Source organism: Nicotiana tabacum, chromosome 7 (assembly GCF_000715075.1).
Source record: "Nicotiana tabacum cultivar K326 chromosome 7, ASM71507v2, whole genome shotgun sequence".
NCBI classification, from domain to species: domain Eukaryota; kingdom Viridiplantae; phylum Streptophyta; class Magnoliopsida; order Solanales; family Solanaceae; genus Nicotiana; species Nicotiana tabacum.
Genome location: NC_134086.1, coordinates 57,892,326 through 57,916,277, shown reverse-complemented (window position 1 = coordinate 57,916,277; position 23,952 = coordinate 57,892,326). Strand labels below are relative to the sequence as shown.

General features: G+C 41.6%; 1 protein-coding gene across 1 annotated transcript; it reads left to right on the top strand.

Annotated features, from left to right (window-relative positions):
- Positions 1 to 14,863: 14,863 nt before the first annotated feature.
- LOC107827139 (uncharacterized) lies at positions 14,864 to 15,997 on the top strand. Its single transcript, XM_016654212.1, has one exon. The coding sequence runs from the start codon at positions 14,864 to 14,866 to the stop codon at positions 15,995 to 15,997; it is 1,134 nt and encodes a 377-aa protein (XP_016509698.1).
- The last annotated feature ends 7,955 nt before the right edge of the window (positions 15,998 to 23,952 follow it).

The following is a 23,952-nucleotide window of genomic DNA, read 5'->3' as shown; positions in this document are numbered from 1 at the left end:
TATGACAATTCGACTTCCCTTTCATCCTAAAGGAGCCTCGGGTATTTCTTCGTATCCAGAGCTTTCCGCAGCCTGGCCTCACGATGAAGCAGCTCGGACTTAAGCTTGTCGAAGGCCTGCAAAAGAAAATTCAGTAAGGAATGGAAGGCGCAAAACTCGAAAGGCATGTGCCAAAAGCTCACCACATAGTAAAGCCGTTGTGCTTCCTCAAAGGTCGAGTACACATCTCCTAACCTAGTTCCCTCAGCTCCAAAAAAGTCAACCCCGGCCGAGACAATATCACTCGGTGCATATGATCCTGGGTTTCGAGTATCCCTCGAAGTACTCCTAACGAAAAAAGAAGGTGACAACAGAGGATAAACCCCCTCTCAAAAACCAGAAATCACGGGCGCGGTGGGCTCAATCAATACTTCCACTCCGGGCACCTGACCCAGGTTCGCCTTTCCCCGAGCAACATCGCCGTGCAAAGGTATCCCTTCCTAATTGTTATCATTCTCTAGTCCAAAAGCTAGCGATCCTTCTTCCCTCCTCCCCCAAGGGGACATGGCCTCGCCTCGGAAGGCTCCCCGATGCCTATAATAACAGGGTTAGCACGCAGAAAGAGAAAGTGTTTTTTCAACTAAAAGAAGGGAACAGATCGCATGGCACATACTGGGGTATGTTTCCTCCCACCTATCTATAGATAAAGCTCACCACATACGCTCGTTGTGAGACAAGTGGGTCGCCAACTTCCGAACAGAATTCGGCATATCGGGAACCTCGCCCGGCATCCAGAAATCATTGCAGAAAAAGAAAAGAAGGCACACTTACGGCACACCCCTTCGCCATAATTGAAGAATTGTTGAGGCATGAGTGTACCACTTACGTGTATAATTCCATTCCTCAGGGAATGGCATAAACTCCACGGGGATAATATCTGCAGTTCGTACTCGAATGAATCGACTCATCCTCTCCCGACCCCCGTCTTCTTCATCATTGACAACTAAAGGCCTGGCCGACCGACATCGTAAGGTTATTAGACCTCGATGATGAAAGTGTCGGTATAGTCTGATAAGATGGTTAAGCGTAAATTCAAGCCTTGCCTTCTCCACAAAGAACTTCACCATCAACACTATCTACCAAAATGACGGGTGAATCTGGGCCAAGGTAACCCGATATTTTAGACAGAAGTCAAGCACAACCCTGTCAAGGGGGCCAACGTGAAGGGGTACGTGAACACATTCAGAAATCCCTCGGCACGGTCCGTAATACTCTTATCCGGGGAAGGTACCTGCAGTACCACCTCTTCCCCCCATCCACATTCTTTCCTCATCGACTCAAGGTGTTCCTCTCCTATCGAAGAAGTAAACTCCAAGATATGCTCCTGTTGGTCCCGAGAATCGGGGTACTTTTCTGGTGAAAAGTCCCTCCTCGAAGCAGAATGCTCCGAGCCAAAACGAGAGGACTGGGGGCGGAACTCTCTCCTCCCTGCCAAATGGATCCTGTTGTAGCAGTCATAACTACAACTAAATTGGAGAGCTGGAGCAGGAATTTAGACCAGAGCATCAATACTGAAATAATGAAAATCCTAATGTAGGAAAAAAGGGTAACTTGTCAGAATGAGGGAATCTCCAAAAGGGTGGAAGTATCCCTATATATGGAAAAAATGGCAGCGATCCACCTGCCCCAAAGGCATATTTAAATGCTGGCTGGAATCGCTTTGGGAAGATGCACCGGCGGGACCACCTTGGTCACCTTACAGCCATGTCGCCAATTTGACAAGCGTCGTACGATGTTTCATGGTCGGAGACCCCCCGCACCAAACAAGTTCCGAGGTGGTACCTGACCTCGAGGACCTCCATCAAAAAGAGGTTAGGCTCCATGAAGCCTTTGGCATCATCGCCGGCCCCGAGGTGGTACCCGACCTCGAGGACCTCCATCAAAAAGAAGTTAGGCTCCATGAAGCCTTTGGCATCATCGCTAGTCCCGAGGTGGTACCCGACCTCGAGGACCTCCATCAAAAAGAAGTTAGGCTCTATAAAGCCTTTGGTATCATCATTGGTCCCGAGGTGGTACCCGACCTCAAGGACCTCCATTAAAAAGAAGTTAGGCTCCATGAAGCCTTTGGCATCATCGCTAGTGGCCTAATCTCGTAATACATGGCTATGTCCCTGACCTGAGACTAATGCAATCAGTTCCTTCCTCACACTAACCCGTCAATTTGGGATCCAAATTCGAGATTTTCCTTGGGAGGTATCGGGGACTTGAACCTTGTTCCTACATGACCTGATCAATTCGATTCGATCCGAGCTCTCTTATTGAGAATGCTCATTCAATGAGCATTCTCAATATTATGCCTTGAAGAGGACTCGAACCTCCACGCTATTTAGCACGAGATTTTGAGTCTCGCGAATCGGTATTGATATACCGATTCGATCCGAGCTCTATAATATAGAAATCCGTTTTGTTTTCAATCTAAATTAAGCTAGGAGTCTCATTAACCAACCACTAGTTTGAAGGTGGTACCCGACCTCGAGGACCTCCAATAAAAAGAAGTTAGGCTCCATAAAGTCTTTGGCATCATCGCCGATCCCAAGGTCGTACCCGACCTCGAGGACCTCCATAAAAAAGAAGCTAGGCTCTAGGAAGCCTTTGATATCATCACCAGTCCCGAGATGGTACCCAATCTCGAGGACATCCATCAAAAAGAGGCTAGACTCCATGAAGCCTCTTAGCATCGCCGCCAAACCCAAGGTGGTACCCGATCTCAAGGATCTCTCTAAGGGGCAATCGATGTCATTATAAGACTCGAGATGGTACCCGGTTTCGAAGGCTCCTCTCAAGGAGAAAAACAAGAACTTAAAACTCTGTTCGTATGGGCTTGGCCTCAGGATACCATCTAAACCCGGGCAGTCCCTCATCCGGGATCTATCTACAATGCCTTAAGTTATGAACACTAAGTTCAAGATAAGTTTCCAGATGGTCCGAGTTAATCCTCACTCGGGGACCGCTCTCGAAAGCCTGAAGGTAGTCTCCATCCTCGAGCTTCCGAGCAAATTCCCCCTTGAAGGTTATTGCAGGGTCTAAAGGCTAAATCTCGATTTAGGGGTTCGAAGCCCTACTCTCATTCAACTTGAAGTCAGGGTTCCGACGACCCGATTTTATCAGTCCAACTCGGGCTCGATATTTGCATCGACCGATGGGGTCATGCACTTGGATTATACACAAGCATAGATAAAGAGAAAATAGTGTGTATCAGAGACAAACTAAAGGAACATTTTTCATTCACAAACATTCGATTACAAAAGCCCACTAGGGGTCCTTACACAGAAATAAAGAAGCAAAAAAGGTACATATGCAAGAAAATCCTAGAGTCTAATCTCTGCTCGGAGGTTCATCCTCTGCGATAGTATCTTCGAGCGCCATTTCCTCGGGTATGCATCCTCAGGGGCAACATCTTCGACCGCCACCTCTTCGAGGGGCTCATCTCGATCCTCCAAAAGGGAATCTCCAAGGGAGAAGACGAAGAAGAGGAAAAGGAAAAGATGAAGAAGAGGAAAGTGAAGGGGCAGAAAGGGATGAAAAAACACCATAGCCCGCCAAAAAGCAACGGCTTTCACCAGGCCAGGAGGATCACGACCCAGTAGAAGACTTGGCGGGCGTCGGCCTCACTTGCACGACTACTTTGAGTCCACTGCTTAGGACATTGCGTTGTGCAAGCTACCGGCCAAAGGTACCACTTCACCCCACGGAGAGCAAAAGGGATGAACTGCCACACCAAGCCGGGGAGGGAAGGTGAGCAGTAGTGTATAGTCCGAACATCCTCGTGAGCAGCGGTGTATAGTCCAAATACCTTCCCAAGACGGAAGAGATCGGCCTCCCTATCTCCACATCTTGAGCCAACAGCGACAGCAGTAACAACAACAACATCAACAACAACAAGAAGTTGGTGTAATCTTGCTCCACAAGGAGGGACTCCGGGAAAAGGCCACGGTACAACTGTTAAGAGCGCCACCAGCCAACTTTAAGGTCGCGGGCCTCAGGCATGGGAAACGATAGTGTATAGGGATGGAAGGAAGAAATGGGAGAAAGGCTGATTTAAGAACACTTGAGTAAGGAATTGGTTCGGGAAAGTCCCCATTTATAGAAAAGGGGCAGAGTAACCGGCGGGCACAATCAATACTCTTTTGAAAAACGCAACTGACGGCGCCATCAATGTCCTTGAAAGACGTATCGGCAGGCACAATTAATGCATTTTTAGGAACTAAATCGAAAGCGGTATTATCGCCTAGAAGAACGAGGATCGACTGCACATTGAAAGGCGTTGAAAAGACAAGTCAGCGGAATGCCTCGGTTGCCACAAAAGCCTATGTCATGAGTGTAATGTCATCAGTATAACATTATCATGGGAAATTCGGAAAGATGGTTATCAAGGTTGTTTCTTGTCGTTCTACTATAAGAAACGCGGGGACTATCTGTTTACAGTAAAATCGGAGAGTCCAATTTTCCATCGTGAGGACACCCCGAAGGCTCAAAATCACGGTCGAGTTTCGTCCCTCGAGGGCCATCGACGCTCGACCTCGGGACCGTATGAGGCCGACGGTTACGGGAAGAAAATGGGGAGTTCCCAAGGCGTGAGGCTGGAACCGACAAGATCTGTCAGGCTAGTCTGAGCTCGTATCTTGGCATCAGTTAGATGTTCCATCTCTATATCTTTGTAATAAATGCACTTATACTATGTTGGGATTCTCCCTCTTATATAAAGGGGATCCTTATCATTTTGTAAACATTTGTTGCTCCATACTAAATATACAAGAAAATTCTCTCTGCTCTCTAACATATTCTCTTGATCTTATCACTTCATTTACTTCATTTATTGCTCACATTTATTGTGATTCTACACATTGTTCGTCATTTATTGCTTATTATTGGCCATAAAGAGCCGCCCTTGATCTATTTATAATTGTTATTCGCGATCGACTGCCTTCGATAGCTCCCAATCGAGCTTCAGAATCACCTCGAGGCCCTCGGATAGGCAAGCTCGAGGCCCCGATAGACAGCGATTCGCTTTGATTAACAACTAGCATAAAAATAGATCACGTATTTTTAGAACCTTTAAATCAAATTTAATTATTATTATCATTTTCACGATAAACAGTTCTTTTAATTTAAAAGTTAGTCCAAATTCTACTTAAAGATCAACAGATTGGTTTGACAATAATTGGAACTTACACCATGAGCTAGATTTAACTTAAAAAAGGAAGGGAAAAAAATGCCGTTTCATGGGAACATCCTCCTCCAATCTTTATTGTCACCTTCATCATTTCCTAAAGCCATGGTTTTACAACATTGACATCAACAAAAAATTAAAAAAATATAAACGTCCCAACTAGATAGTAATTTTGAAGCATTGTATACATGTAGCTTTTGATTCTTAATTGGTTCCTAATATCCTCGAGTTTCTTTTTTTTTTTCCGCTTCAATTTAACTTGTTTATGATTATTCAGTGATCAGCAATATCTTTTGAATTGCGTCCTAATTACAATAGTATTAATTAAGCTGATTAAATTACTGCCCATGAAAATATTTTAACTGTAAAATATTTTTTATATTCTCCAAACAGTATTAAATACCTTGGTATTGTTATATATACTAGAATGCTGTCCGTCAAAACTCGAAACGTTAAACTATTCGAGAAAATGCTACGTATTCAACTAACAAAATCAGGATTTTACTTCTTTTGAAAAATGATTTAAATAAAAGGTAGCGTAAAGTAATCTTTAAGTCAAATCAACTGTATAAAACGTAAAATCTCGAGACCCACGGTGCACTTTGTATTTGTAAACTAAAGGATAATGACCTCGCTCAACCCTTTTTTTCCCGTTGCATTGTTCGTTCCTAGATAAAATATTGCTACCGTACTTCCTATCATTTTATACAGAGGCGGATACAGGATTTAAACTCTATAAATTTAGAATTTAGCTTTGAAGGTTTTCACTATTGAATTTATTGTATTTCTAAAATTATGGGTTTATATCCACTATTTGTTGCAATTTCAATGAATTTTTATACATAAATTTATGCCTCGTATCAAAAATTATGAATTCAATTGAACCCAGTGTCAAAATGCTAGACCCGCCTCTCATTTTATATAGAGTTGTCTGACAAGGTATGAAAGTTATGGAAAAAAATGTATTTAATATAAATAGATATATCATGTCTTTTGAAATATACTTGTTTACTCTAAAATCCGAGTAACAATTAAACTTATATTGCGGTTTTAAAGATATGTGATTTAATCCAAAACCAATTGATAAACAAGGAGTTAAATTTATAAATTGAAGAATAAAGCAAGTCAAACCAGTATGCGAGCCAAGTCTCGACCTCGAGCTATGACAGTCTCGGGGTGGGCTAGTAAGAACAATAAATTATAAGGCAACTCTAATGAACAGTAAGTAAGAAAGTGATGAATGTATATTCTTTTGTTAATGAATCGTCCGTTACAAATGAATGAGTTCCCCTTTATATAATAGGAGAATCCTAAATAAGATATACTTCTAATTATAGTATGGAATCTAATTGGACAGTTGTCTAACCGCCAAGGACGAATCAATTCCAGAATTTACGCTGTGATCTTCGGATCGTTGCGGGAATTTTGCTCTTTCTGTTATTGAACCATAACGGTGTTATCTCGAAATGGGCCTTCTTCCGATCTCGAATTTAAGTTATCGACCTCAACTTCGATAATGGAAAGGAGGCTTGACCCCCAACTCGACGTCCTGACCTCTCCATATGGTATCATTTTTCCATTGGAGAACGAAATCGGGTAGCCTCGATTTCCACAATATACAGATAGTCCTCTCTTTTCTTAGAATAAAATGATAAGAAATAACTTGAGCCTCGATTTTCCGGAGTCCTTGATGATGATGTCATCCCGTGATGTAAGCGCTCGAGGTAAGCGAAACGTCCCGTCGGTTCGCTTTTCGAAAACATTTAATGCTTGCCAATGGCAGTCGGCCACCAGCACTGCCGAACCGTCACCGTGTTCCTATAAATATAGGGCTTCTATTTAAATCAAGAACTTTGCTCCCAACCTCAAACTTCCCTGATCTCTCCCTCTCTTCACCTCTCTCTTTCACTACTTGCTGCTCCCACCCTTTTAGCACCAAAAGAGATCAAACTCCACCTCTTTTCGCTTCCTCTAACCTGAAACGATGGTGAAAACCTCCAAAACCATTCCTTAAAAGGAGAAAGATTCCTCTTCTTCTTCCCGGCTGGCCGGCGATAAAGCGCTAGCCCTTTACGAGATTGTCCCCGGCCCATGTGTCACAAAGAACGACTTCAAATTCAAGAATCCCCCAGCAATTCCTAGCCGGTGTGAGCATGTGTCGATATATATTTGCTTGAAAATGGAGAAACACCTCGAGTTCATGAAGAAAGATTGTGGCTGGGGGGGACGAGATCGTGGTACAAATCCCCGCCCTTGAGAAGAGTATCACTACTCATGTGGATAGATTACTGAGTGTCTATACTTACCCTTCACACTAGGTCTCATCGACCTAGTTGTCATCGACTTCTGGAAGAGGTACCAGGTCACCCTCGGCCAGATCCACCCTTCTTTCAGGCGCATAATGATCATGCTCCGTTACTTCTCCACCAAGGTCGAGGGGCTAGAGTTCACCCTTAACCATCTTATCCGATTGTATCAGTCTCAGCTTTTTCGTGGGTTGATTAAGCTCCAACGTCGGTCGACCAAGGCATTTTTTGCTAGCAATGACGAGGACAAAGATCGGGGTTAGATGAGACAGTTCATTTGAGTGAGGACCCGTGACATCATCCCAGAGGAGAAAATGTCGTTCCCGGAGAGGTGAATTCCCAAGCGTAAGTGAATTTGTTTTTCCGGTATCCCTTTCGTATTCCATTTTTACATCGTGATGTTTTCGTCTTTTTTGCAGCTGTCGTCTGGATGCCTCATGCGGTCACCAACCTTGAAGAATGGATCCGTAAACTAGCCGCGACCTCCTCTATAACGAACGTCATTGGCGTGACTTGGCGAGGGGCAGATGGGAATCCAAACATCATGGTAAGTTCATCTTGTAAGCTTATGATACTTTCCTCTTTATCGGAGACGTTTCTTTACTCATATCCAATTCTCCTTCGTGCAGGCATTAGAGACGTCTCTTAAGTGAGGCCGGACCTGCCTGGGGAAGAAACCGAGTCACCGATTTCGATATCGGGGAAAGATAATAAAAGGAAAAGGGTCTCGAAGCCCAAATAACCCCAAGACAAAAGGGCATAGCTCGAAGACGCAGGAGGAATCTCATTCCTGTGGATATAGACTGAGTCCACCAGCTGGATGATGAAGAAGAAGACGAGGGCAAAGACTCGGCGCTAGTGGTTTGAACAAGGAAGCCGGTTAAAGTTGCCAAGCCATCAGAGACGAAAATTTTGCCTCGTGATGAAGAGGCTTCGAAGAAAGATGTGGGTAAGACCCCTGATTCGTCGAGGTCGAGATTGTTCCTTCGGCTATCAACAAGCACACCAAAGGGGGTGGGTTCCTAAATCCCCAGTACTGAACAGAACTCCCCGAGTGATGCGCTCGGGGCCATGACAATGGGTCACTCTCCCTCTCTACTGGCTTATTCTGAAGAAGCCATAAGGGAGGCTCGGGCTCTATAGATACCTGACTTAGGTGGAGTCCCCAACGAAAAGGATCCCTTCTAGGATTGCTTTACTGGGATCAATGATGTCGTCGATCTCAATAACGCATCTACCCTCTTCGAAGCGGCTCAACGGCTTTTCTCTCGAGTAAGCATTAATTCTTATCGTTGTAATTTTTTCTTTTTCTTCTTCTCCCTTTACCCTAACTAGTATCCTTCTTTCTGTCTAGGATTTCACCAAGTTTAGGGCCAACCTGAGCCAATGCAAGGCCGAGCTCCAAAAGACCTCGGATGAAAGGAACGCTTTGAAGCTCCTTTACAGTCAAAAGGATTAGGAGCTCAAAGATCTTCGGGCAGACATGGCCAGGGCTCGTAAGGATGAGGCCGAGCCAGACAAGCAAGTAACTGTTATTTTGAAAGAGTACGGTCTACTCGACCCAACTGTGGAGGCTAATACTTCACTGTCTCAGCTGGAGAAAAAGCTAGAGAGGATTGAGCGGCTTCGAGGCGAGGTCGATCAAATCAAGGCCGACTGCAATTGGTGGAAGGATAATATGGACTGCCTTACTGCGGAGAAGGAGGCTGCTCTAGCCAAATTGGAATCGGCTAAGGCCCAACTCTGGGGTGCTAAAGAGAAAAGTTCGGCCTAGGACAAAAGGATCGACAAGCTCGAGGTCAAGCTTGATGAGGCCAGGGCTGAGGTCAAAAAGACGAAGGTCAAGGATGACAAATCTGTTGTTGTATACTTAAGGGATGCTAAGATTGCTCAAACGCAGATAATGGAAGCCTCCGACCAAGAGCGATGAAGAAATTATTCGGCCAAGTGCCAATCCCAGAGGGAGACCCTCGAGGAAATCCACGCTCGAGGTTTTGACCTTTCTGAAGAGATAGCTCAAGCAAAGGTGCTCGAAGCTGAGGGGACGAGGTAGTGGTACAGATCCCTGCCCCCGAGGAGATTATCACTACTCATGTGGAGGGATTCCTGAGTGTCTATACTTACCCCTTCACATTGGGTCCTATCGACCCAGTCGTCATCAACTTCTGCAAGAGGTACCAAGTCACCCTCGGCCAGATCCACCCTTCTTTCTGACGCATAGTGATCATGCTCCGTTACTTCTCCACTAAGGCCGAGGAGCTAGAGTTCACCCTTAACTATCTCATACGATTGTATCGGCCTCAGCTTTTTTGAGGGTTGATCAAGCTCCAACGCCGGTCGACCAAGGCCTTCTTTGCTAGCAACTACGAGGACAATGATCGGGATTAGATGAGCCGGTTCATTCGAGTGAGGACCTGCGACATAGTCCCAGAGGAGAAAATGTCGTTCCCGGAGAAGTGGAACCCCAAATGTAAGTGAAGTTCTTTTCCAGTAGCCATTTCGTATTCCATTTTTACATTGCGTGATGCCGTCGTCTTTTTTGTAGTTGTCGCTTGGATGCCCCATGCGGTCACCGACCTTGACGACTGGGTCTGAAAAGTAGCTGCGACCTCCTCTTGTAACGAACGCCATTGGTGTAACTTGGCGAGGGGCAGATAGGAAGCCAAATATCATGGTAAGTTCATCTTGTAAGTTTCTGATACTTTCCTCTTTATCAGATACGTTTCTTTACTCATATATAATTCTCCTTCGTGCAGGCATCGGAGACATCTCTAAAATGAGGCCGGCTCTGCCTGGGGAAGAAACTAAGTCGAAGAAAGATAATAAAAGGAAAAGGGTCTCAAATCCCAAATAACCCCAAGACAAAAGGGCTCCAGCTTGAAGACGCAGGAGGAATCTCATTCCTATGGATATAGACACAGTCCACCAGCTGGATAATGAAGAAGAAGATGAGGGCAAAGACTCGGAGCTGGTGGTTCGAACCAGGAAGCCGGTTGAAGTTGCCAAGCCCTCCGAGCCAAATATTTTGCCTCTTGATGAAGGGGCTTCGAAGAAAGATGCAGGAAAGACACCTAATTCGCCGAGGTCGAGATTGTTCCTCGGCCATCAACAAGCACACCGGAGGGGGCGAGTTCCGAAATACCCAGTACTGAACAGAACTCCCCGAGTGATATGCTTGGGGACATGACAATAGGTCACTCTCCCACTTTACCGGCTTATTTTGAAGAAGCCATAAGGGAGGCTCGGGCTTTGTAGACACCTGACTTGGGTAAAGTCCCCAACGAAAAGGATCCCTTCTAGGATTTCTTTACCGGGATCGATGATGTCGCCGATCTCATCAACGCATCTACCCTCTTCAAAGCGGCTCAATGCCTTTTCTCTCTAGTAAGCATTAATTTTTTCTTTTTCTTTTTCTTCTTCTCCCTTTACCCTAGCTTGTATCCTTCTTTTTGTGTAGTCTTTCACCAAGTTTAGGGCTAACCTGAGCCAATGCGAGGCTGAGCTCCAAAAGACCTCGGATGAAAGTAACCCTTTGAAGTTCCTTTGTAGTCAAAAGAAGGAGGAGCTAAGGGACTTTCGGGCAGACTTTGCCAAAGCTCGTAAGGATGAGGCCGAGCTAGAAAAGTAGTTAACTGTCATTTTGAAAGAGTACGATCTACTTGACCCAACTGTGGAGGCTAATACTTCAGTGTCTCAACTAGAGCAAAAGCTAGAGAAGATTAAGCTACTTCGAGGCGACATCGATCAAATTAAGGCCTACTGCAATTGACGGAAGGAGAATATGGACTGCCTTACTGCGGAGAAGGAGGCTGCTCTAGCCAAACTAGCATCGGCTGAGGCCCAACTCCGGGGTGCTAAAGAGAAAAGTTCGGCCTAGGCCAAAAGGATCGATGAGCTCGAGGTCAAGCTTGATGAGGCCAGGGCTGAGGTCGAGAAGACGAAGGTCAAGGATGAAAAAACCGTTGTTGTATACTTAAGGGATGCTGAGATTGCTCAAACGTAGCTAATGGAAGCCTTCGACCAAGAGCGACGAAGCAATGATTTGTCCAAGTGCCAATCCCGGAGGGAGACCCTCAAGGAAATCCACGCTCGAGGTTTTGACCTTTCTGAAGAGATAGCTCAAGCAAAGGCGCTCGAAGCTGAGAGGACAACGTCGTGGTACAGATCCCCGCCCCCGAGAAGAATATCACTACTCATGTGGAGGGATTCCTGAGTGTCTATACTTACCTCTTCACACTGGGCCCATCGACCCAGTTGTCATCGACTTCTGCAAGAGGTACCAAGTCACCCTTGGCCAGATCCACCCTTCTTTCTAGCGCATAGTGAGCATGATCTGTTATTTCTCCACCAAGGCCGAGGGGCTAGAGTTCACCCTTAACCATTTTATATGATTGTATCGGCCTCAGATTTTCCGAGGGTTGATTAAGCTCCAATGCCGGTCGACCAAGGCCTTCTTTGATAGCAACTATGAGGACAAAGATCGGGGTTGGATAATCTGGTTCATTCGAGTAAGGACCTGCAACATAATCCCATAGGAGAAAATTTCATTCTCGGAGAAGTGGAACCCCAAGCGTAAGTGAAGTTTTTTTCCGATAGCACTTTCGTATTCCATTTTTACATTGTGTGATGCCTTCATCTTTTTTGCAGTTGTTGCTTGCATTCCCTATGCGGTCACCGACCTTGAACACTAGGTCCAAAAAGTAACCGCGGTCTCCTCGTATAACGAACGTCGTTGGCGTGACTTAGCAAGGGGCAAATGGGAATCCAAACATCATGGTAAGTTCATCTTTTAAGCTTCTGATACTTTCCTCTTTATTAGAGACGTTTCTTAAATCATATCTAATTCTCTATCATGCAGGCATCAGAGACGTCATTAAATTGAGGCTGACCCTGCCTGGGGAAGAAACCGAGTCCTCTATTCCAATATCGGGGAAAGATAATAAAAGTAAAAGGGTCTCGAAGCCCAAAGAACCCCAAGACAAAAGGGCTCTAGCTTAAAGACGCAGGAGGAATCACATTCCTGTGGATATATACTTAGTCAACTAGCTGGATGATAAAGAAGAAGATGAGGGCGAAGACTCGGCACTGGTGGTTTGAACTAGGAAGTTGGTTGAAGTTTCCAAGACCTTCGAACCGAAAACTTTGCCTCGTGATGAAGAGGCTTCAAAGAAAGATGCAGGTAAGGCCCCTGATTCACCGAGGTCAAGATTTTCCTCGACCATAATCAAGCACACCGGAGTGGGCGGGTTTCGAAATCCCCAGTACTGAACAAAACGCCCCGAGTAATGCACTCGGGGCCATGACAATGGGTCACTCTCCCTCTCTACCGGCTTATTCTAAAGAAGCCATAAGGGAGGCTCGGACTCTATAGACACCTGACTTGGGAGGAGTCCCAAGCGAAGAGGATCCCTTCTTGGATTGCTTTACCGGGATCGATGATACCACCGATCTGAACAACACATCTACCCTCTTTGAAGAGGCTCAACACCTTTTCTCTCGAGTAAGCATTAATTCCTGTCGTTGGAATTTTTTCTTTTTCTTCTTCTCCCTTTACCTTAACTTGTATCCTTCTTTCTATGTAGGCTTTCACCAAGTTTAGGGCCAACCTGAGCCAATGCGAGGACGAGCTCTAGAAGATCTCGGATGAAAAAAAACGCTTTGAAGCTCCTTTGCAGTCAAAAGGAGGAGGAGCTTAGGGACCTTCGAGCAGACTTGTCCAAGGCTCATAAGGATGAGGCCAAGCTAGACAATCAGGTAACTGTCATTTTGAAAGAGTACGGTCTACTCGACCCAATTGTGGAGGCTAATACTTTAGTGTCTCAGCTGCAGCAAAAGTTGGAGAGGATTGAGCTGCTTCGAGCGAGGTCAATCAAATTAAGGCCGACTGCAATTGGTGGAAGAAGAATATGTTCTGCCTTGCTACGGAGAAGGAGGCTGCTTTAGCCAAAATGGCATCGGTTGAGGCCCAACTCCGGGGTGCTAAAGAGAAAAGTTTGGTCCATGCAAAAAGGATCGACGGGCTCGAGGTCAAGCTTGCTAAGGCTAGGGCTGAGGTCGAGAATACGAAGGTCAAGGATGACAAAACCGTTTCTGTATACTTAAGGTATGCTTAGGCTATTCAAACGTAGCTAATGGAAGCCTCTGACCAAGAGCGACGGAGAAATGATTTGGCCAAGTGCCAATCCGGGAGGGAGACCCTCAAGGAAATCCACGCTCGAGGTTTCGACCTTTTTAAAGAGATAGCTCATGCAAAGGTGCTCGAAGTTGATGCCAGATTTCTCATCTCCTCCGACGACGATGATGATAATGAGGGAAGCTAAGGTGGGTCTGACAATGATGAGGGTGTTAGATCCAGTTTTAATGATGCAAATAATATACATATGCAGGAAATCAATCACAAGGATTCAAGAAGATACAACAAGATTGTTGGAGTCAAACTTGATGCCTAAGGAGCGAAATCAATCAGCAAAGATTACAATCCAATCAGCAAATCTGGATGCCTAACGAAAGAACTCGCAAATCTGGATAACTAAGGAAAGAACTCAATCAGCAAATCAATCAGTAAAGAGTAACGACCAGTTGCAATGGAGAGAATCAAACAAGCCTAAACTTTAGGCATGAATCAAGTCCAGCATTCTGGAAGATCGAAGATCCTATAAAGTTTGATACGTGACTAATTTCGGAAGAACCATCAATCAAAGAGCAAGTCTTCATTTCATACTTTGCTAAAAGAAGGAAATCAAGGAAAATCAACGGCTAGCTATCTTATTCTTGGAAATAATCAATATCTTTCCAAGGATCAAATCTCTTGGGTTCAGCCTCGACCTTCATCAAAGTATTTATACCCAGCCTTAAACCTTAGTTAGACATACTTTGATCGAACCAAAAATCCCTCTCTTTGTTCTACTACAAACGAACATTGTAGTTCACTAAGATCTGTTGTGTAACAAGTTAGAGAAAAAAAGAGAGTATAACATTGGTGAGGCATTGTATCAAAAAGAAACGAGTGCTAGAGAAACTGTGTTGTCAATTCACTTCAACTATACTCGGAGAAACACATTTACTAAAGAGAACTCCCTTGCAACCCAAGGGGAATGGACTAGGATTCACATTGAATCTGAACCAGTATAAAATCCTAGTGTCTTTAATTCCTGCTTTTACTTTCTGCATCTTACTTTCTGTCATTATAACTGTTAAGTTATTATATCTAGTCGACTACTCGATTAACTAGTCAACTAATAAGCGATTAAGTTTAAATATTTACAATTCACCCCCCTCTTGTACTTTCAATTGGTATCAGAGCAAGGCTCACATTTTACTTTTGCTTAACAGCTTGTGAGAAAAGATCATGGCAAATCAAGTTATTATAGGAGCTCTCTTTCAGGAAGGAACTTCACAAGTTAGACCACCATACTTCAATGGACAACATTTCCCCCATTGGAAAGTGCGAATGAAAATCTTTGCCAAAGCTTATGACGTCAAAGTCTGGAGAGTCATCAAAAAGGGAAACTATCCCTTACCAGCTGCCACTCCACCACTAGTTGATCCTAAAGATATAGATTCATATACAAAAGAGCAAATGGAAGTGGTACAAGTTAACAACAAAACGAGAAATCTGCTTCATAACGCTATAAGTGGTGAAAAATATGAGAAAATCTCAAGCTGTGATATAGCCAAAGAAATGTGGGACAAGCTTGAGGTCACTTATGAAGGAACCAGCAAAGTAAAGGAAACATATATCAACATGCTGGTCCATGATTATGAACTCTTCTCAATGAAAGAAGGAGAATCTATTGAAGATATGTTTTCCAGGTTTAGCAAAATAATTAGCGATCTAAAGGCATTTGGCAAGCCTTACACCAGTGGTGATCAAGTTAGAAAAATTCTTAGGAGTTTGCAAACCACTTGGCAGACCAAAGTAGTCACACTGGAATCTCAAGATCTAAACAAATTATCCTATGATGAACTCTTAGGAGAACTCATTGCTTTTGAAAAGACGCATCTCAAGAAGACCAATCAAGAAGAGAAAAAGAAAATAGTTTCATTCAAAACCTCTACTGAAATAGTTAAAATTGAAATTGATGATGGTCCTGAAGCTTTGCAAGAAGAGATTGCTATGCTATCAATAAATATGGATGGATTGATGAGAAGATACAGAAACACAAAGAAAGGAAGAATTCCACCAAGACGGTCCAGGCAATACAACGAACATGATAAGAATGATGGAAAGTGCTATGAATGTGGAAGATTTGGGCATATTCAAGCTAAGTGCCCAGAACTGAAGAGGAAGAACTCTAGAGGCTTCAACAAGAACAAATCCTTAGGAAGCTGGAGCGATGGGGATAATTCAGACCACGAAGAGATAGAAAATCTCTGCTTCATGACAATTCTGGAAAACGAAATGAACAAATCCTCAGGATGCTGGACAGACGAAGACATTTCAGATGATGAAAATGAAAATTGTTTCATGGCACGAGGTTAAACCAGTAAGGTGAGATCTTATAACTGTGAAAGATACAATGAATTGCAGGATATTATTGATTTAACTTTGAAAGAGTCTCAAAAAATGATGAATGAGCTTAAGAGACTCACTAAGGAAGTTAAAGACCGGAAACTCAAACATGAAGTATGGGAAATCGAAAAGGAAGTAATTCAAGAAGAGTTTGAGGAATTGCAAATGCAACTCAATGGCATGCGCAAGTCCACCAGTCACAGTTATGTTAGGTCAAACCAGACGACTTACAAGTCAACTGGAAAAGAACCAGCCAGAACCAAGTCGACTAGTACTAACACCAATGAAAGACCTAAAAGTAGGTCAGAAGTTATGTGTCATTATTGTAACAAAAATGGGCACAAATATTTATTTTGTCGTTTTCGTAAAATAAATGTTTCAGGATGGGTTTGGAAACCAAAAAATTCTGAACCTGGTAACACTAACCCTCTAGGACCTAGGCAAGCTTGGGTACCTAAAAGAAAGTAATAATCTTGTTTTGTATGAACACCACAGAATAAGCCGCAAAGGAAAATGGTACCTAGACAGTGCGTGTTTCATTCATATGACAGGTGACAAAAACCTGTTCAAAGAAGTTACCAAAATTGATGGAGGAAGTGTTAAGTTTGGGGATGATTCAAAAGGCAAAATAATTGGTACTAGAACAATTCCCTTCAATAACAATTGTGACATCACTGAAGTTTATCTTGTCGATGGCCTCAACTACAATCTTTTGAGCATAAGTCAACTCTGCGACTCAGGATATGAGGTAAATTTTAAGAAAACATGATGTGGTATATATTGAAGATGAATCAGGTAAAATAGTTCTTCCTGGAAAATGGTATGAAAATGTTTATATCATTGACAGTTTTGAAAAGATAGATGGTCATATTTGCTTATCCTCTATGTCTGATGATCCATGGTTGTGGCATAGGAAACTTGGTCATGCTAGCATGCATTAGATAGAAAAATTGTCCAAACATGAGTTAGACGTTGGTCTACCCAAACTGAATTTTTCTAGAACTCATATTTGTGATGCATGTCAAATGGGTAAGCAAACCAGAAACTCTTTCAAAAACAAAGATATAGTATCTACTTCAAAACCTTTGCAATTACTTCATATGGATTTATTTGGGCCTACTAGAACTGCTAGTATAGGAGGAAAAATGTATGCTTTTATTATTGTTGATGATTATTCATGTTTCACTTGGGTAATTTTCTTATTTCATAAGGATGAAGCATTAAGAAATTTTGAAGTTTTCTGCAAAAAGGTTGAAAGAGAAAAGGGACATCTGATTTCAACAATTCAGAGTGACCATGGAGGAGAATTTGAAAGCAGAGGATTTGATGATTTTTGTAATGATCAGGGATACACCCATAATTTCTCTGCACCATGCTCACCACAACAAAATGGGGTTGTAGAAAGAAAGAACAGAACTCTCCAAGATATGGCAAGAACCATGTTACTAGAACATTCTCTACCAAACCACTTCTGGGCAGAAGGTGTAAGTACAACATGTAACATTCTCAACCGTTGCCTCATAAGGCCAATTCTGAAGAAGACTCCATATGAATTATGGAAAGGTAAACGTCCCAATATTAGTTACTTCCATCCTTTTAGAAGTAAATATTTTATCCACAATAACGATAAGGATAATCTTGAAAAGTTTGATCCAATAAGTGATGAAGGTACTTTTTTGGGATACTCATTAAATAGTAGATCTTTTCGAGTCTATAATAAATGCACATTATGTGTGGAAGAATCTGTACATGTTATATTCGATGAAAATAATCCTTTGGTCGAGAAAGGAATTACTGCAGGTGATGAAGATCAAGCTCAAGAAACTCATGAGAAAAGCAAATCTTAAGAGTCGACTGATACATCTGCTGCAACAGAGTCAACTGGTGAAGACAACAGCAATGTACCAGATCAACCAATCGAGTCAACTACGAATGTAGTTCGTCCAAATGAATGGAGAAGTGAGCCTGAATATCCTCAGAAATTCATTATAAGGGATCCAAATGAAGGAATAATAACTATGGGAGCTCTAAAAAAAGAAATCAAATATTGCATTGATCTCTCAAATTGAGACAAAAAAAATAGAGGAAGCACTAAATGATTCAAGCTAGGTGCAAGCTATGCAGGAAGAGTTAGATCATTCCAGTAAGAATCAAGTGTGGAAACTGATACCTAAACCTGGTAATGTGTCTGTAATCGGAACAAAGTGGGTTTTTAAAAATAAATTGAACGAGGATGGAAAGGTCACAATAAATAAATCCAGACTAGTTGCTCAGGGATACTCACAACATGAAGGAGTCGACTATGATGAAACTTTCGCCCTAGCAGCTCGTTTTGAATCAATACGAATTCTTATGGCATACACATCATTTAAAGGATTCAGGTTTTTTCAAATGGATGATAAAGTGTCTTTTTGAATGGATTTATCGAAGAAGAAGTATATGTGAAACAACCTCCAGGATTTGAAGATTCAAAATTCCCATACCATGTATACAAGCTCACTAAGGCGTTGTACGGGCTAAAACACGCTCCACGTGCTTGGTATGATAGACTGAGTTCCTTTCTTGTTGATTATGGCTTCACAAGAGGTAAAATAGATACTACCTTGTTCATTAAAAGATCATCGGGAGGTAACCTCATTATTCAAATTTATGTCGATGATATTATATTTGGTAGTGCTAACCCTCTCATGTGCAAGGAATTTTCAAATCTTATGCGAAACGAATTCAAAAGAAGTATGATGGGTGAGCTAACGTTCTTCCTTGGATTACAAATTCAACAATCTAAAGAAGGAACCTTTATATGTCAGACCAAATAAACAAAAGAGCTGATTCAAAAATTTGGTATGAGAAATGCAAAGTCCATTGGCACACCAATGAGCCCTTCCACAAATCTAGACAAAGACAAACAGGGAATTTCTGTTGATGAAACTAAATATCGTGGAATGATTGGATCACTGTTGTATCTGACAGCAAGTCGACCAGATATTATGTTCAGCGTATGTAAATGTGCCAGGTTTCAGTCAGCTCCCAAGGAATTACCTTTGACTGCTGTAAAAAGAATCATTCGATATCTCATTGGGACTATATCTCATGGACTATGGTACCCTCTCTCTAACTCTTTTAAATTAGAAGGTTTTTCAGATGCTGACCTTGCAGGTGATAAGGACGATAGAAAAAGCACAAGTGGTACATGTCAATTGTTAGGAAAGGCATTGATATCCTGGAACAAGCATCAGTCGCATTGTCTACTACTGAAGCTGAATACATTTCTATTGGACAATGTTGCGCACAACTACTGTGGATGTCTCATCAATTGGGTGACTATGAACTTTTGTTTAAGCCTATACAAATTTTTTGTGACAACTCTAGTGCTATTTGTCTATCCAAAAATCCTGTGCATCATTATAGAACAAAGCATATAGATATCAAGCATCATTTTATTAGAGATCATGTTCTTAAGGGAGACATAGAAATATCTTTTGGTGGAACCGCTGATCAGTTAGCTGATATTTTTACTAAACCTTTATTAGAATAGAGATTTTGTGATTTAAAAAAATTACTTGGTATTACATGCATTACTAATAACCCTTAGGACCTATGTGTACTGTCAATTCTTTTTTCGAAAATATTGTCCTTTACCAATGCATTAATTATGCCTCTGTTTTTCCCTCTCTTTTCTCTTCTTTCACATCAGTTCATCGTTCAAAGTAGGAAAGCGAATCATCATGTCTCTTCAATTGACAACTTTTCCTTTTCTTTATGTAACCATCATAAACCCCTTTCTTAAGGCAGAGAACCCTTTTCAATCACTCTCATCTTTATCTCTTCTCCAAAATCTCCGATCAAACCCCTTCTCTAAAATGGACAAATATCCCAGAAATCCCTCTGCCTCCACCAGAAAAAGCACCCGTTCCAAAGCAAAACCCCCCTTCTATGCCCCCACAACAAGTAGACCTAGGGTCCGATCACTCTAAGGGTTTCGCCTCTTCTCAGGGAGATTTCTCTGAACATTCTCAACTCCTAGGAGAAAAAGCTTTAGGTAAGTGACCCATAGAAGAACCCCTTGTTTCATCCACCCCAAAGAAATCCAAGGTTGATTTCTCTACCTCTCTTGAAACTGACCTCAAAGGAAAATGGTATCTAGACAGTTCGTGTTCCAGTCATATGACAGGTGACAAAAACCTGTTCAAAGAAGTTACCAAAATTGATAGAGGAAGTGTTAAGTTTGGGGATGATTCAAAAGGCAAAATAATTGGTACTGGAACAATTCAATTCAATAACAATTGTGAAATCACTGAAGTTTATCTTGTCGATGGCCTCAACTACAATAATTTGAGCATAAGTCAACTCTGCGACTCAGGATATGAGGTAAATTTTAAGAAAACAGGATGTGCTATATATTGAAGATGAATCAGGTAAAATAGTTCTTACTGGAAAAAGGTATGGAAATGTTTATATCCTTGACAGTTTTGAAAAGATAGATGGTGATATTTTCTTATCCTCTATGTCTGATGATCCATGGTTGTGGCATAGGAAACTTGGTAATACTAGCATGCATTTGATAGAATTATTGTCCAAACATGAGTTAGTTGTTGGTCTACCCAAACTAAATTTTTCTAGAACTCATATTTGTGATGCATGTCAAATGGGTAAGCAGACCAGAAACTCTTTCAAATATAAAGATATAGTATCTACTTCAAAACCTTTACAATTACTTCATATGGATTTATTTGGGCCTACTAGAACTGCTAGTATAGGAGGAAAAATGAATGCTTTTATTATTGTTGATGATTATTCATGTTTCACTTGGGTAATTTTCTTATCTCATAAGGATGAAGCATTAAGTAATTTTGAAGTTTTCTGCAAAAAGGTTGAAAGAGAAAAGGGATATCTGATTTCAATATTTCAGAGTGACTATGGAGGAGAATTTGAAAGCAGAGCATTTGAAGATTTTTGTAATGATCAGAGATACACCCATAATTTCTCTGCACCATGCTCACTATAACAAAATGGTGTTGTAGAAATAAAGAACAAAACCCTCCAAGATATGGCAAGAACCATATTACTAGAACATTCTCTGACAAATCACTTCTGGGCAGAAGGTGTAAGTACATCATGTCAGATTCTCAACTGTTGCCTCATAAGGCCTATTCTGAAGAAGACTCCATATAAATTATGGAAAGGTAAACGTCCTAATATTAGTTACTTCCATCCTTTCGAAAGTAAATGTTTTATCCATAATAACGGTAAAGATAATCTTGGAAAGTTTGATCCAATAAGTGATGAAGGTATTTTTCTGGCTACTCATTAAATAGTATATCTTTTAGTGTCTATAATAAACGCACATTATGGGTGGAATAATCTGTACATGTTATATTCGATGAAAATAATCCCTTGGTCGAGAAAGGAATTACTGCAGGTGACGAAAATCAAGCTCAAGAAACTCAGGAGACAAGAAAATCTCAAGAGTCGACTGATACATCTGCTGCAACAGAGTCAACTGGTGAAGACAGCAGCAATGTACCAGATCAACCAATCGAGTCAACTATGAATGTAGTTCGTCCAAATGAATGAAGAAGCGAGCCTGAATATCCTCAGAAATTCATTATAAGGGATCCAAATGAAGGAATAAAAACCAGGGGAGCTCTAAAAAAAGAAAGCAAATATTGCACTGATCTCTCAGATTGACCCAAAAAAAGATAGAGGAAGCACTAAAAGATTCAAGCTGGGTGCAAGTTATGCAGGAAGAGTTTGATCAGTCTAGTAAGAATCAAGTGTGGAATCTGATACCCAAAGTTGATAATGTGTCTGTAATCAGAACAAAGTGGGTTTTTAGAAATAAATTGAACGAGGATGGAAAGGTCGTAAGAAATAAAGCCAGACTAGTTGCTCAGGGCTACTCACAACATGAAGGAGTCGACTATGATGAAACTTTCGCCCCAGTAGCTCGTTTGGAATCAATACGAATTCTTCAGGCATACACATCATTTAAAGGATTCAGGCTTTTTCAAATGGATGTTAAAAGTGCCTTTTTGAATGGATTTATCGAAGAAGAAGTATATGTGAAACAACATCCAGGATTTATAGATTCAAAATTCCCACACCATGTATACAAGCTCACTAAGGCGATGTACAGGCTAAAACAAGCTCCACGTGCTTGGTATGATAGACTGAGTTCCTTTCTTGTTGATCATGGATTCACAAGAGGTAAAATAAATACTACCTTGTTCATTAAAAGATCATCGGAAGGTAACCTCATTATTCAAATTTATGTAGATGATATTATATTTGGTAGTGCTAACCCTCTCATGTGCAAGGAATTTTCAAATCTTATGCAAAGCGAATTCGAAATGAGTATGATGGGTGAGCTAACGTTCTTCCTTGGATTACAAATTCAACAATCTGAAGAAGTAACCTTTATAAGTCAGACCAAATACACAAAAGAGCTGATTCAAAAATTTGGTATGAGCAATGCAAAATCTATTGGCTCACCAATGAGCCCTTCCACAAATCTAGACAAAGACAAATAGGGTATTCTTGTTGATGAAACTAAATATCGTGGAATGATTGGATCGATGTTGTATCTAACAGCAAGTCGAACGGATATTATGTTCAGCGTATGTAAATGTGCCAGGTTTCAGTCAGCTCCCAAGGAATCACATTTGACTGCCATAAAAAGAATCATTCGATATCTCATTGGGACTATATCTCATGGACTATGGTACCCTTGCTCTAACTCTTTTAAATTAGAAGGTTTTTCAGATGCTGACCTTGCAGGTGATAAGAATGATAGAAAAAGCACAAGTGGTACATGTCAATTACTGGGAAAGACATTGATATCCTAGAACAAGCATCAGTCGCATTGTCTACTACTGAAGCTGAATACATTGCTATTGAACAATGTTGTGCACAACTACTGTGGATGTCTCATCAATTGGGTGACTATGAACTTTCGTTTAAGCCTATACAAATTTTTTGTGACAACTCTAGTGCTATTTGTCTTTCCAAAAATCATGTGTAACATTCTAGAGCAAAGCATATAGATATCAAGCATTATTTTATTAGAGATCATGTTCTTAAGGGAGACATAGAAATATCTTTTGTTGGAACGGCTGATCAGTTAGCTGATATTTTTACTAAACCTTTATTAGAAGAGAGATTTTGTGATTTAAGAAAATTACTTAGTATTACTTGCATTACTAATAACCCTTAGGACCTATGTGTACTGTCAATTTTTTTCCGCAAATATTGTCCTTTACCAATGCATTAATTACGCCTCTATTTTTTCCTCTCTTTTCTCTTCTTACACATCAGTTCGTCATTCAAGGTAGGAAAGCCAATTATCACGTCTTTTCAACTGACAACTTTTCATTTTCTATACTCAACCGTCAGAAACCCTATTCTTAAGGCGAAGAACCATTTTCAATCACTCTCATCTTTATCTCTTCTCCAAAAGCTCCGATCAAACCCCTTCTCTACAATGGCCAAACATCCCAAAAATCCCTTTGCCTCCACTAGAAAAAACAACCGTTCCAAAGCAAAACCCCCTTCTATGCCCCCAGAACAAGTAGACCTAGGGTCCGATCACTCTGAGGGTTTCTCCTCTTCTCAGGGAGATTTCTCTGAACATTCTAAACTCCTAGGAGAAAAAGCTTTAGGTAAGCGACCCATGGAAGAACCCCCTATTTCATCCATCCCAAAGAAATCCAAGGTTGATTTCTTTTCCTCTCTTGAATCTGACCTCAATTTCTGGGATTCCCCAAATAGGGATTTCTTCATTGCTCTGAAAGACAAGCTCATTGCTCATGGAAGGGTTGTCGACCTTGACGACATGGAAGCCCTCAATTGCAAGGTCAAAGACCTTTTCGTTCATCAAGGTTGGGTTAAGTTCTTCTCTATTCCTCCGCCTAAGGTATATGAACCTC